Source organism: Lactuca virosa, chromosome 3 (assembly GCF_052849685.1).
Source record: "Lactuca virosa cultivar CGN04683 chromosome 3, Lactuca_virosa_CGN04683_v6, whole genome shotgun sequence".
Taxonomy (NCBI): Eukaryota; Viridiplantae; Streptophyta; class Magnoliopsida; order Asterales; family Asteraceae; genus Lactuca; species Lactuca virosa.
In genome coordinates this window covers 48,427,750-48,442,803 of record NC_136428.1, presented here as the reverse complement: position 1 = coordinate 48,442,803, position 15,054 = coordinate 48,427,750, and the positions used below count along the sequence as shown (strand labels likewise).

Below are 15,054 nucleotides of genomic sequence, written 5' to 3'. Positions count from 1 at the left end.
GGTTGACTAGACCCATAGTATGTTGTGTTTATGATTATATGTGTATTATTGTGAGTATGGGTATTTTGGGGAAAACTCACTAAGCTTTTGGGCTTACAGTTTCAGTTTATTGTTTCAGGTACATCAGGGGATCGCGGCAAGGCAAATGCGTGATCGTACAACTCCTCTTTTGTTATGGATTTTTGGGAAAACTCTGATATAAACTATATTGGAAACAAATTTGTAATAACTATTGGTTTTAAATGTTTTTGAAAAGTTTAAATTTAACTTGAATTTTATGGGTGTTACAAATAGTAGAAAATATATATAAAATTATTAATTATATACAAAATTGTCGCCTTAAGTCACATTTACAAACGACTTGGTTCGTTACGATTCAAAAAAGATTGAGGTTTGACATTGCCGTCAAGTCACGTCTTACGTTATTTAGAACCCTCTATTGTATCGGCGGAAAGGGGAAATAAGTACATATATGTTTTCCAATTAAACATGTTTTCCTTAAACTATGATAATCTTTACTTTAATATGTACAAAAACATAGTTTTTTTAAATATAATTTTTAAGGAACTATTTTTATCGAAAAAAACTATTTTAAATATATCAAAATTATAATTTTTTATTATCTACAAATAGACATCCATGTTGATATAATTTTAAGATAAAATAAATTTTTTATTTTTTATAGTTTCAGCTCTCGTTATTCATTAATGTGGACTTAAGGTTGCATGGTTGGATTGCCACTGAGGTTTCATAGATATTGCGGGAAGAGTTGCATGGTATTGTGGGTCAGATTACTGACAGGCTAATTGCCAAATTCGATGAGCGAACTACAACCTTACAGACTATGAGAGGGACTGCTGAGGCGACTACTGGGGGAGATCTTGATGTGGGCACGCGACTAGGAAAGAGAAAGATGGCTCATTTAATGATGGACGAAGAGTTTTTAGGTTGCTAACTTGGGTACTGGTAGTCAGGGGGACTTTGATATTTGCGCGAAATGTGGTGGAACTCACGAGTTTGCTTGTCACAAGTTCAAATGCTACAAGTGTGGAGAGAAATGACATGTCGTTCGCGACTGCAAGAAGGATCAGACGTGTTTCCACTATCATCAGTCGGGTCACATTCGAATCTTATAGACTTCAATCTTAAGTATGTCGGATTCAAAAGTTTGATCATGGTAATCTTTTTGTGTTTTTGCCAAGATTTGATGACTATAAGAGGTCACATGGTACATGGTTGTCACATGTATATAAAGTTGTATATAAAGTTAATGTTGATTGATATAATGGAATGAAATAACATTTTAGTACCTTAATTCTCATCACAAACATTAAGAGGGTGTTTGAGATTTCATTTTGATTTACAAAATGACTTTTAGACATGAAGACTTATTGACATAGGTGGTAGGAAAATGATTTTTTTTAAATGTTTGGATTAGTTTGTGGTGGAAAAAAAATCAATAACTCAATAAGTTGTTTTTTTTAATATATATTTGTATTAGTTTAAGGGTATTTAAAGATAATATTGATTTTTACAACTCAAAAAATCATCACGAGTTTAGAAAAAGTATAGATTCCAACTTCTTAGTTGTTTTAAAAGTCATTTTTTACCAAATATTTTTATGATTTACTAACTTTTTAAAATGCCAACTGATCAGTAAATTGTTTTGAGATGAAATCTAAGTCCGGTTTCAAAATAATAACTGTGAAGTTAATGTATAATGAACATGATTTTATTATTGAGTAAATTACACGAATGGTCCCTATGGATTAAGGTAATTTGTACGTTTGGTCCCTAACTTATATTTTTAACTCGGAAGATCCCTATTGTTTGTTTTTGTTACGCGTTTGGTCCATGTCTTACCTAAAAATACTATTTTCCCATTGATTTTTTAATTTATTTAAATAAACACACCCCCAACCTTATCCCCTCACCTTACCTTACATATCCCACCATTTTTCTTTATTTAAATAATAGTCTTTTTAGGTAAGACAATGATCAAACGCGTAACAAAAACAAATAGTAAGGACCTTCCGAGTTAAAAAAATAAGTTAGTGACCAAACGCGCAAATTACCCCAAACTATAGGGACCATTCGTGTAAGTTACTCTTTGGGCGTGTTCGGCACGTAACGTTTGGGAGCTTTTGACTTCTAGGCTTTAAGAAAACGCTAGTAAAAAAGAAAAAATCTCGTTCGACGACAGGAGCGTTTAACTTTTAACCTAAACAAAATACTCCAAAATCAAAAGCTACATGGAGTAGCTTTCAATAAAACGCTCAAAAATCAAACGTTACCCGCTACCCGCTACCAGCCACCCGTTAACCGCTACCCGTTAATTTTGCCGAACCCGAACTTTATTATTTCATACGGAACAACCCGTAAATCAGTTGCACAAAAAAGATAATACAAGAAAATTGTTGAAACCCTAAAATAGAGCTATCCCAAGGCCCAAGAAATAGAGATTGAAGGGATAGAAGAGGGGCAAGATGCCATTAAAACAAACAAAGAGTGCGCGGGAAATCGAAAAGGAGCTACTTATACCATACTCCTCCGTAACCACCGTAGAACCTCTGCTCCCGAGTTCCCACTAGCGTATTGCCGAAACCAAAGGTAGGGTTCCACCCTTCAACCCTCTGTCATCATCAATGGCGCCGACGAAGCGTAAAAATGACGGGAAAGAAGGCACGGCTTCCGAGAATATCAAGTCAACAAGAGCGACTCGAAGCTCGACCCGCCAAGCGAGCCAAGGGGTTGCGAAGGTGGTGATTGAGGCGGCGCCGAAGACCAAGAAGGCTAAGCTCAGCTCCAAAGAGAAGCCTGATACAAAGTCTAAGCCCAGTTCCAAAGAGAAGCCACAACCAAAACCTAAAACAACAGAAGCAGCAGCAGCAGATCTACCGTCTAACGGCGTAAATGGTTCAAAGACGATCGTGATTGAGCACTGGTAAGTTTATCTTTCTTCTCTTCGATTTCCCCCTTTTAGTTACTTATTATTGTCCAGAATCAGGGTTGATGATACAAAAGAAGTAATGTAGGAACCATTTTCGCTATTTGATAACACAGAGTGCAATTTTTCTCAATAGTCAGAAAAATGAAGCAAAAGGCAAGTAGAACATTAAATTCAAAGGACTGAGAAAATCAGGACTTTAAATTTCAAATTACAAGAAAATGAATCTACTTGTTAAATGGGAATTGCTAGATTAGGGTTTTTTTCCTGTTTGTTTGGGAGGTGTACAGTTGTACACTGGGTTTTCTTACATATTCTTTTGTATACCAGCAAACAATGCACTCAATTCAAAATAAGGGCTGCGAAGGTGAAGCTTGGTTTGGAGACTGCTGTATCTGGCATTAATGTGCTCGTCAACCCAGAAAAGGTATTTCTATTAACACCTGATTATCCACACACACACTGATTCTATTAAAGGCTAATTTTCTACTAGATTATTACTTTATGGTTTACTTTCTAGCGTTGTTTTGTATTACTTAAATTCTGTCTGTTGCAGCCTAGAAGAGGATGCTTTGAAATACGCGAAGAAGGTGGCAAGCAGTTCATCAGTCTTCTGGTAATCTCTTTACAAACTCTCAATCTGTTGTGATTTTTATAAAATAATATTGTCCTTTTTTTGCCCTTCAAATGTTCTTCTCTTCTGAAAATTTCTGTTGTATACCTTGTTATATTCAGGATATGAAGCGACCATTTGGACCTATGAAGGCATTGGACATGGATGCTGTGATATCGGATATCGTTGACCAGGTCAAATGATCTAACAAGTCACCCATATATGGGATATGTACCTTAAATGGCTTGTTGAAGTTGCAGCAGTGTTTTCTATTTTCATCAATGTTTGTTAGTTTTTGTGACCAACTTGAAACGGTTTCCTAGATGTAATCCATCACTATTCACCCCCTCAGTGTTCTTTGTTGTGTAAGTTCAACTATTTGAGTTTTTGAAACTGAAATTTGAGATCTTTCGTTATTTTGGAGTGTACACCAGTATATAAGTTTTTTTTTTTGGTCTCATAGAATCTAGAACAAAAATACATGCACGAATCAAGTGCATTTATTCTCAGTTTTGTGCCTAAACTATTAGTACTCTTTTGGATTATGGTATTGTTGATTTTGTGAAACTTGGACTTAAGGTTGAAATACATGTAATGTCCGTGTTTCTAGGCTAGGCATTAATATTAACAAAATAGTTTAGGTTAACATTTGTGACTCATTTTGGAGAAATGAAAAAGAATTATGTGAATATTATGTGTTTTATGTGTTTTATGCTTAATTATTAGGGCTTAATTAATTAAGAATAAAACATGAGCGTCAAAAATTAAATTTTAGATAAAGTCGATATCTATTAAGAAACTTGTAGTGGGCGTGACAAGGATTACGGATGTATAAAGAATGCCGAAATTCGAGTTATAACGAAGAAGTTATGACATGTCGAAGTTTCGCGACAAACCGGCACGGGGCCGAATGTCGTAAAAAGTGGGTTTTCGATAAACTACTTTTTGGTCTTAGTGATCTAAACGAAACTTGTAGTGTTCGTTAAACCGAGAGTAAATATAAAAAGAACGCCCAAATCTGACTTCGTATGAGCAAGTTATGATTTTTCGAAGTTTCAGCTTAGCAGTAGACAGCTAAAAACTCGAATTTTAGATCGAGTGATTTTTAGCCGACACGACCTAAACGAGAATCGAAGGTCTCATAAATAGTAGCACAACGGTAAAAAGTCTGACAAAAACGGACGTCGGATGAAGAAGTTATGAATTTTTAACGGATTTTCTGTCCCGGTCTGTTAAAAATAATAATATAAAAATTAAAGTCAAAATTAGCCGACGAAATCTAAACGAAAGTTGTAGAGCGTAATTTTACCTACGCGTGCATATAAAGAACGTCAAAAACGGAGCTCGTATGCGAAAGTTATGGATTTTAAAAGTTTTGGCGCGAAAACCGAGAAATTTCGCATAGGTGGCTTCGGCCACGTCACCTTCGCTGAAAGAGTGCCACGTGTCCGAAATTGGTGAGTCATGCGAAGCCACGTGTCGCCTTCCCTCGCATGAACAGTAGCTGCGTGTCGGATTCTGATTCGACCGAAGGGAGGCCCAATCCGAAGCTCGCAGCTGGACCGAGCCTCGCACCGCCTTAGCCTCCGAACCTCGCAGATGGTAACACGTGTCTTCTCTTCGCTGCTTCGGACCCTAGGCCGCGGTCCAATCAGGAGGCGACACCGAGGCCTCGCATGCGTAGCCCACGTGCAGCCACCTGCGGACCCTCGCCTGCGGACCCCACCACCGGAACCGACTTCGGACCCCTATAAATAGAAGGGGTATGCGAGCCTTCCCGGTTAGATTTGGAATTTTGCCATATTTAGCCCCTTTCTTCATATTTTCTTCATCTTAGCATCCCTCAAAGCCCCGGTATCGATCATAACCCCCGGAATACGCCACGAAGAGCCCGAGAAGCCCGAAAAATTTATTTTTTTCGGTTTTGAAGCCCGACCTTTCGTAGAGCCCGGTTTCTCAATAAAACTTCCGGTTTTATTAGAAACGATCGTTTTAGAAAACGAATTGCTGCCCGATTTTCATTAAATCAGGTGAGTGTGTAGTTACTTTCATCTTACACATAAATATGAAGTATTTTATATAAAATACGTGATATGTGTATATATGTTGTTTGTTTATTCGAGATGGGTGTTGAATGAATGTTTTATACATGTTTAAAATGATTTAAAATGTATATATATTTTATCTTCGAATATGTTGGGTAAAACATGGGTAGATAAAGTATGAGGGATAGAAGTACAGTATAGATGTACGTTGGTAGCTATGAATTTTGTACAGTATAGATGTACGTTGGTAGCTACGGATTTAGTATGTTGGCAGCTATGGACTTAGTGCCTGTTGTATAAATCTTGGCGACGATGTGACTTCGTGCCTATTAGATAAACCCTAGTGACGATGTGACTTCGTGCCTATTGTATAAACCCTGGCGACTATGAGACGTAGTGCCTATTGTATAAACCCTGGCAACTATGAGACGTAGTGCCTATTGTATAAACCTTAGCGACTATGAGACGTAGTGCCTATTGTATAAACCCGGCGACTATGTGACGTAGTGCCTGTTGTATGAACCTTGGGCCTATTCCTTAGGATGAATCCTTAGGAATGAGTGAGATTTGATACTTAGGGTAAATCCTTAAGAAATAAATAAGATAATGAGGATTGGGTAATTGGGTTGATTGTTTGATGTTTAAGCATAATAAATTATTTATTGTGGGTTGAAAACCCTATATGCTCACCAGGCTCCCAAGCCTGACCCACTCAGTTTGTTTGTATCACAGGTATCGATACAAAATTACTTTACACGGAGAGATTAAAAGAGATGTAGATCACTAGTGTAAGTGAATGTAAGTTCTGTTTATGCTTATGTTTCTATATTGACGATGACATCCCAATGGTTTAAGTGAATAAAATACATTTCTTCAGAAATGATTTGATAATATAATTATCATGTTTTTATGGGAACAAATTCCGCAACACCTTTTAAAAGGATTACTCTGATTTTATTTTAAAAAGCATAAACGAAATCGGTCTTTTCTGGCCGAGAAATTAGGGGATGTCACAATACAACTTTTGGAAAATGTATGCAATTAAGACATCCAAGCTTTGTAAATCAGGGGAATAACATGTGGGTTGATTAAGTTGTGGTCTACCTCAATTATCATTCTATTATAATCCTCTTTCTAAACCCTTTTCTGACATTGTTTGATCGAAATAATGATCAATTTAGATTATATTTTGTTGTTCCAAAAGGGAGTTTGTATCAAACAAAATATCAAATGTGATGATACATCAAACTAGCAAAGAATGAAGTGTCTGAACTTTCTAGTCATTGTTGTTAAGGGCCTACATCTTTTTCTTTAGTTTTGTTAAGTTCATAAGGTTTGTTTTTCTTCTAAACGGACTAAACAGTTTGAGTCAAATGACATTGTATGACCAGTTTATATATATATATATATATATATATATATATATATATATATATATATATATATATATATATATATATATATATAAAAGTTGTGAGGATGAAAGAAAAACAAATAGGTAAATGGATAGTGGGTTAACTCATTAAGCTTGGATTTTTTTTTCTTGAACATTAAATTATTAAATTATTATGTTCAAATTAAAGTAAAAAAAGAAACTGGCATTTATTTATGGTTGTCTAATATTAATACAGCCTATTAAATTTATTAAATCAGAAAAAGGCCTCTTACAAGACTTATATTTGATGGTTGATACATCAAATGTAAATTTTTGGTGGTCAAAGTATAAAAATATGGAAAAGAAAATGTAGGGGAGCAAAATGATGAATACCAAGATTCAACACAAAGAAGAAGGTGGGCTTCGGCAGTATTACTGATGAACACAACACATATTTCTAGTCCAACCATATCACATTTTGTCCTCTCTTTTTAAAAATTGGAATGTGAAATTAACAACAGTTTAGAAAATTTACTGTTTTTTTTTCAATGGCCTTATGGTATTCCTTGAGATAGGTCATAGGTGCAACAAGCGGGTCTGAGGCCCATAAAAAAGCTTCAATAATAGAGCATATGCACAGATGGCGTGAAATGAGGAATTGGGCTAAAACTTTATAACTGATTTGGTTAGGCCCGAGTCTGTTCCTAAACCAATTTTGTACCGAAAGTAGGTTAGGAAATCGCTAATCATACACTGTTTCAATTTTTTTTTTCAGTTTTTCGAAGGTTTTCTTTATACTTCAAAAAAATCTCAATAGTCATATTTAGATGCAAACTTAAAAATTAGATCTATTGTATTTTATTTAGAGTAAATCATGTGGTTTGTTTAAAATTTTATCATTGGTCTTTAATTTTTATTTTGCATTTGGCTGTTGTGCTATAATACTATTGTGATTTTAGTCCATGTTATATGCAATTATTTTTATAGCTTTTCTTTTTATTATTTTTTTTCTTTTATTAAATAAAATTAATATGGAAATATCAATGGGTCCCACCTCTTCCCCAATCCTATTTTAAATAGATCTCTCATACTCTCACTCTCCCTTAATGTCCTTCCTCATTACCGACATAGCTATTGTTGGAGTCAGTGGCATGTGAAAGCTTCGAAAGCATGCGATGCTTTTGGATCTCGAAAAGACGAGATAAAACCTTATCCCTCATTCATTTATTAAACCTAACAACTTTAACCTTCCATTCGAAAGCATACAAAATCTTCCTAGTTCCTATTAATTTTCATAAAAACTTATCATTTAATTTTACAACGCATTAGAATTTACAAACTTCAATGAAACATATAAAGAAGGTTGTTTTATTTCCATTGAACAGTTGAAGTCACCGAGTTCAACCTAAATCCATCGTCAATTTTCCAAAATTTAAAAAAATATTTCAATATTCGCAACTAAACTAATATAACAAGACTAATCAACACAATTTAGTAGGAAAGTGTAGTGTTATGAATATAAGAGGAGAATATTTAACAAAAAATAAGTGGCGGATCGAAAGGGTTTCAAGATTAATCCTAATGCATGAATGAATGGATGAATAAGATGGGATTCATAGTTGATATATAATAGGTTAAACCCAAACATAATGAAATTTCAAGCTGACATATAATAGATTTGAATTTCAATACTTGTTGAAGTATTAAATAGGAAAATGATTAATAAAAATTCTGACATATTTTAAAAAATGTTCCATTAAACTATGTGAAATCAATAGATCGTAAAAAATAAATGACGAAGTTGTATGAAAAATGAAATGCTAATTGGCAATTCATTAAATTTGTTAGGTTATTATGTCATTTTAGGCACTAAATAGCGTGACCAAAGTGTTTGCCAACGATGTCAAAATGTCAACATCTAAACTCTAAAGCAATGCAGACATCAAAATAACATCCAAACCACATCATTGATTAAGATTGTAGGATTTTTATTATAAGGGTTCTAAGAAGAAGATTGTTTACCTCTAAAGCACTCTGATGCTATGATGCAATACCAAGCATCAACGTCACATTTCTTGATTGCAAAAAATCACCAATTTGGCAATTTGGCCTCTTGCATTACTCTTGATCGATCAAAGCAACAAAAAAGTCATTTATTTATTTTATATTTATTTGTTTGGCCTTTTGCATTGTCTCCAATAATTTTCTATTTACTAATTAAAAAATAAATTGAATATCTTCTAGATATTTACTCTTCGGTCATTGACCTTGAAGCAAAAATATAATTGTTATCACGCTTCAACAATCTTTTATAAATTAACGACATATAAATAATATGAAGCGTATTTAAGATTTATCTACATCTCACCTCCATTATCCTTAATTATACACTTCACAAATTTAATACCATGTTATCAATATTAACGTCATTAATAATAATAGAAATATAGAATAGGTATTAAGTCGAGAAATGGTCAAAAAGTCCAAGCTCATATTGTAGGTGTTACACTAATTAATGCTAGTAACTATCAAAACCGTCTAAAACTACCTCTTAAACGCCACTAGTGATACAATTTATATGTATAAATGTTAAATTTATATATGCTTTTGGATTCTCTTAGAAACCTTTTGAATGTTTGGAATCGTAATCCAATTTACTAAAGATTTATCGTATTCAACCTAAACATGAAGTTGCCAATTTTCATATGGAAGCTTATTCTTACTCTCTCTTCTTTTTTTTGTGACAAACTGTTATATAACGAATCGACTCATTTCTCAAATAGGTAATCACTTATCATACAAAAATTTAGTGATACACAAACATATATCATGATCATATATATGGATATACAAGTTCTTTGATTATCACACTATGTTCTAACATAACATGACCCGATCAAATTGACTTAAGTTAAAATCTTTGATTCGAGTGGTTGCTTTAACGAAAAATTGTGAGTATTGAGTGGGATCACTACCAATATGAAACACCCACGCAACTTCTTGATCTGGTCCACATAAACCAATCGCATAAATAATTTCACATCGACGGTCAGGATCACATCAAAAGTAGGCCCACCTATATGATCAAAATCTAACGGCCCATCTTAATGCGCGTAGTTAACGAGAAGAAAGTAGAACAAACAGCATTCAGTCGGTCTTCTTCGTCTCCACTCCCTGCTTTTCGCCTCCTTCCCTTCCCTTCGTTTCCCCTCTTCTCCAGTAGTAACGTACCATCGATATCTTTAATTTAATTTCTTGATTCATTAACACTCTCAACAAAATCCAAATTTATTTTAGTTTCTTGGAAATTGTTTATCTGTGATTGATCAGCTTTTATTTTTTATTTTTTCCTTTTTCCATCAAATATGTCGACAACCCTAAATCCCTGCAAGCATCTTTCAGATTACAAGCTCAGGTATGGCCTGAAAGGTTTCAATATGATCCAAAAGTGGGTCAAAGCAAGCCCTTATAGAAAAACCCTGATGGAAAAATCGAAATCAGAGATACCCAGATGTAGTTTTTGTTGTGGGTATGAAGGTAGATTATATATCTGTTTGATCTGTTCATCAATGTCTTGTTCTTTGTCCCCAGAATCAAATCACGCCCTTTTGCATACGCAAAATCAGATTGGGCATGAGATTGCTGTCGACATCCAAAGATCTGAGCTTTATTGTATCGCTTGCGATGATCAGGTATACGATCCCGATTTCGATAGAGCCGTTATGTGTGAGCAGATTGTAGGATTAGGAAATGGGAATCTTGAAGGTGTTAGATCTAATATTAAGAGGAAACGATTGAGTTCTGAGGTCGGATTGAATTCCGATTTCAAGAATCTGAAAAGGGTTACTGTTAGCGGCGGCGGTGAATGGGATCACGATAGAAGGATATCGAAATCTTGTTTTCCGGTGGGGTTGAGAGGCTTGAACAATTTGGGCAACACGTGTTTCATGAACTCTGTGTTGCAAGCATTGCTTCATGCTCCTCCTTTTAGAAATTACTTCCTTAGTGGTAGACATAACAAGGATTCTTGCCGGAAAGCCTCTAACGACCGGTTTTGTTTATCCTGTGACATCGAGGTCATCTTCTCCGCAGTGTTTTCCGGTGACCGGGCACCCTACAGTCCTGCTCAATTCCTATACAGGTCTTGATCTTTCCCATTTTATTCAAATTTTCTATATTCTTAAATGTTAATCACATATCCTTTCTTCAATTTTTGGATACTTATACAATCGATCTTCTGGCTCTTGCAGTTGGTGGCGGCTTTCAGAAAATCTTGCTTGTTACGAGCAACAAGATGCTCATGAATTCTTCATGTCAGTGCTCGATCGGATCCATGAGAAAGAAGGGAAAACAAGAAACACAAGCAAAGGTAATTTTGATTCGATTGATTATATGGGTAAAGATTCTCATGATGGCAAAAACCATAGAAAAATGACTACTTTCTCTCTCGATTTTTGGGTTTAAGGAGGATCAACTTTCTGTCAAATTATTACAGATAATCCCGCCGGAGATTGCCATTGTGTAGTTCATAGAGCGTTTTCTGGGTTACTGAGATCCGACGTCACCTGCACAACCTGCGGTTTCACTTCCACTACCTACGATCCATGTGTAGACATATCTCTTGATTTAAACACAAATATCGATCATACTCTTCATATCGCAAGTAACAAAGCACAAAAGTCAACAGACACCGGAATTTCAACTTTGACTAGTTGCCTGGACCTTTTCACCCGGCCGGAAAAATTGGGCTCCGACCAAAAACTATTCTGCCAAAACTGTCAAGAAAGACACGAATCTGTTAAACAAATGTCAATCAGAAGACTCCCGTTAGTCTTATGTTTACATGTGAAACGATTCGAACACTCTCTTGCAAGAAAAGCGTCACGAAAGATCGACCGACATTTACAGTTCCCGTTTTCTTTAGACATGACGCCGTATGTGTCGTCTTCGATTGTCAGGAAAAGATTTGGGAACCGGATTTTTGCGTTTGAGGGGGACGAATCAGACATTTCAACAAATTTTGAAGTTTTTGCTGTGATTACTCATTCGGGTATGCTTGAATCGGGTCATTATGTGACTTATCTTCGGTTGAATGAGCAATGGTACAAGTGTGATGATGCATGGATCACGGAAGTCGAGGACGAAATTGTCCGATCATCGCAAATTTACTTGGTGTTTTATGTTCAGAAACCGAACGAGCATAAATCCGGCGAGGATTCCGGCTGTCATCTCCTGTCGGGTTCTGGCGAGTCCTATAAGTCGATTGCTGGTTGTTGCTGAAGATGGATGGATTTTGGAAGGTGGTACGTTATGCTTTGATCGGTTGTACCTTTGACTTTTGGTAATCTGTTTGAGAATATGGTGCAAAATAAGGGCCATTGAAAAACAGCCATCAATTTTATTGGGTTTGGCTTTCTAACCTTCATGTATGTACAGAGTAATTCCTTTTGCTCGGAAAGTGAGAGGGTTTTTTTTGCTATTTTGCATTTCTCTAACTTGGAATCTTCTTTCCTAATTGATAATTGAAGTTTTTACTTAAGTCTAAGAGCTTGTGGGCATTTTTTTGATGGTTTGGATTTGACTTAACATATCAAAATGACTAGAATGGAAATCTTTTTAACGAATGATTCAAAATGAGTTGTCTAGTCAAGAGTGGCGTAACGGCTTAGCTTGACTCTGTATATCTTTTTCTTTCATTCGTTTATTGCAAAAGATGACTTTGGTAAAAAGAAAATTGATAAAATAATAAATTCGAAATGACATGAAGATTGTTTTTGATATTTTTGTAGAACAAGAAAGATGCTCTATGCTTATTTAAAACAATTTATGCCTTTTTGTATATAAGTTTATTATCACTAGACATTTGCATTTTTCTTTTGAGAGATGAAACTTGGAATAACATAGTTTGAAAATTTTAATAAAAATTTGAGGATGTAACGTCACATTGACATAACACATAATTAAAGAAAGGTGAATGGAGATGTATAACACGTTTTATAAGATGTTTTTAGTGTTTATAAATACTTATTACCTTATATGTTATAAGTTGCTATTTAAAACGTACCTTTCTGTATAAATAGAGTTTAGAAGAAAGTGTTTGATTTACCATATAATGCTGTACGGAAACAAACTGCAAAGCTGATTTAAGCTGTTTTCAAGGGGGTCTTTAATATTGTTTTTGAACTTTAAAAATGCTAAGTGTTTATTGACATGATGGTAAAAAAAAAGTTTTTAAAAAATATTTGGATTAGCTTTTATATTGAAAAAGTCAAGAAATCAAATAAGGCTTAAAATCTCTTTTTTAAAGTTACTTTGGTTAAAAACTTACAAACTCAAAAACAGTTTCAAAAAGCCAAGTTTTATGTTTTAAAAATCTATTTTTTGAAGCTAATGAAAAAACTATTATGAAAAATGTTTTTGAGTTTGTCAAACATTTTTTTTACTTATTGACATCTAAGTTAATAAATTGTGTTGAAAAACAATACTAAACACCCCTTAAATGTTAGGCAAATTATGTTTATCCATATAAAATGACCCGGACAGGCAAAATGGTAAATTGATGTGTGGGATGCAAAAAAGAATATGATCGATATTAAAACAATGATTAAAAAAAAGGTAAATGTGTTTCAATATATAAGTTTTGAACACATGTAATATAAACAAATATGTTTATTGAAGTTATAGCCTCAAAGGTGTTTATTGGTGATACCAAATCTTAGGGGCTGTTTGGTAGCCTTTTAATTGAGAAATTAAGAGGCAACCTCTTAATATTTAAGATGTAGAACGTTTGGTAGCCTATGAATAATAGACTCTTAATTTCTTAAAATCCTCTTAAACTTTCAGACCTAAACTTATATCTGAATAAAAAAAATACGCTTCCTTCCCTGTATTGCCCTCATATGAACGCTTCCAATTCCATAACCCACCTTCATTAGATCCTCTCATGTCTCCTCCCACCTCCGATCAAATCCAACGCGAACCACCTCCTCCCATCACCAAACACCTCATCCCATCGTCGGCCACCTCTTCCCGTCGTCGACTCGCGCAACACTGTCGCCCCATCGTAAACCTCGCACACCTACAAGTTTCACACAACTTTTGATATCACTCCCACCTCCATGAAATCGACTCCCATCGCCGAACTACGACATCCGACGCCAAGCTCTGGCTTCGCTGATTCCACCCTCGAAAGTGCCGCCCTCTCCAGGTTCCGCCCTCGACAACGTCGGTCTCGACAGGCGATCTCCGATCTCCTTCGTTGGTCAGGTATAAAGTTGCGAAAATCACTTCACATTCGAGAAATCGAATTTTTTTCATGATGTGAAATCGAAAATCGATTTAATGTATTGAGTTTTTAAATGTTCATATTTTAGGTTTTCTGTGATGTTTTGAATCGGTGGTGAAACATAGCTTCATTCATAATTAGTTATTAATTTATAGTTTTCTAGTATAATAATGATTATTATTATCATACACTGATGTATTGTTTCCAAATTGGTTATTGATTTAGAGCATTGTGTGATTTTTAATGGTCAAAGATGATGGTGGATGAAGGCTGTGATTTTTTTTGCTAAAATTTGTTCTCTTTCTATCTCTCATTTGAGCAACTGGAACTTTAGGCATTGATGTTTGACCTTGAGCAATTGGAACTTTAGATGAAACTAATGTTGAATGTTCCTTTTCTGTCTCTTCTGAAAATATATATAAGACTGTATTTGTATGAAACTAATGTTGAATGTTCCATGTTTATGCAGTGGGATAGTGTTTATGCAGGGGGATTTTGTTGGACAAGAAAGGTTCAGGACAATCATCAGTAGCTAACCACATATCACTGATTTGGAACACAAAGAATGAATGGAATGGTTTCAATTTTATGATTTATTCAAAGTTTTTCTTTGTGTTCTCTTAGATAATGGTATTGTACTTGTCAAGATGTGTAAATGAATTGGGTTGTATACATGTAATTTGATCCATATAAGCATAAAGTTCAGGTTGTTTTCATAGTTATTGTAAGATTGTTTTTGTAAGGGTTAAATACAAGAAATAGTAATGTACGTTTATTTATTTATTTATT

At 34.8% G+C, this 15,054-nt stretch overlaps 2 protein-coding genes and 1 long non-coding RNA gene across 4 annotated transcripts; all 3 read left to right on the top strand.

Annotated features, from left to right (window-relative positions):
* The first annotated feature begins 2,501 nt into the window (after positions 1 to 2,501).
* LOC145165620 (selenium binding protein) lies at positions 2,502 to 3,976 on the top strand. The gene is made up of 4 exons (XM_079084383.1): positions 2,502 to 2,944; positions 3,278 to 3,374; positions 3,504 to 3,563; positions 3,683 to 3,976. The coding sequence occupies exons 1-4, from the start codon at positions 2,646 to 2,648 to the stop codon at positions 3,761 to 3,763; spliced, it is 537 nt and encodes a 178-aa protein (XP_078940509.1). The 5' UTR covers positions 2,502 to 2,645; the 3' UTR covers positions 3,764 to 3,976.
* Positions 3,977 to 10,099: 6,123 nt separating this feature from the next.
* On the top strand, positions 10,100 to 12,525 carry UBP22 (ubiquitin-specific protease 22). 2 transcript variants are annotated; one of them, XM_079084381.1, is made up of 3 exons: positions 10,100 to 11,121; positions 11,231 to 11,349; positions 11,446 to 12,525. In XM_079084381.1, exons 1-3 carry the CDS (start codon positions 10,346 to 10,348, stop codon positions 12,258 to 12,260), a joined length of 1,710 nt encoding a protein of 569 aa, XP_078940507.1. In that variant the 5' UTR covers positions 10,100 to 10,345; the 3' UTR covers positions 12,261 to 12,525. The 2 variants fall into 2 exon arrangements, with proteins under 2 accessions (XP_078940507.1, XP_078940508.1); XM_079084382.1 differs by having other exon boundaries at positions 10,101 to 11,121; positions 11,476 to 12,525.
* A 1,155-nt stretch (positions 12,526 to 13,680) lies between these two features.
* LOC145162306 (uncharacterized) lies at positions 13,681 to 15,052 on the top strand. Its single transcript, XR_013739028.1, has 2 exons — positions 13,681 to 14,246; positions 14,735 to 15,052. It is a non-coding gene; the product is annotated as an uncharacterized LOC145162306 (long non-coding RNA).
* The last annotated feature ends 2 nt before the right edge of the window (positions 15,053 to 15,054 follow it).

Bases quoted from the DNA above. Each gene is read 5' to 3' on its own strand.
- LOC145165620 (XM_079084383.1), top strand. From the start codon at position 2,646: ATGGCGCCGACGAAGCGTAAAAATGACGGGAAAGAAGGCACGGCTTCC. The intron at 3,375-3,503 runs GTATTTCTATTA...TGTCTGTTGCAG, and splicing joins TGCTCGTCAACCCAGAAAAG to CCTAGAAGAGGATGCTTTGA. The intron at 3,564-3,682 runs GTAATCTCTTTA...TGTTATATTCAG, and splicing joins AGCAGTTCATCAGTCTTCTG to GATATGAAGCGACCATTTGG.
- UBP22 (XM_079084381.1), top strand. From the start codon at position 10,346: ATGTCGACAACCCTAAATCCCTGCAAGCATCTTTCAGATTACAAGCTC. The intron at 11,122-11,230 runs GTCTTGATCTTT...TGGCTCTTGCAG, and splicing joins CCTGCTCAATTCCTATACAG to TTGGTGGCGGCTTTCAGAAA. The intron at 11,350-11,445 runs GTAATTTTGATT...TTTGGGTTTAAG, and splicing joins AACAAGAAACACAAGCAAAG to GAGGATCAACTTTCTGTCAA.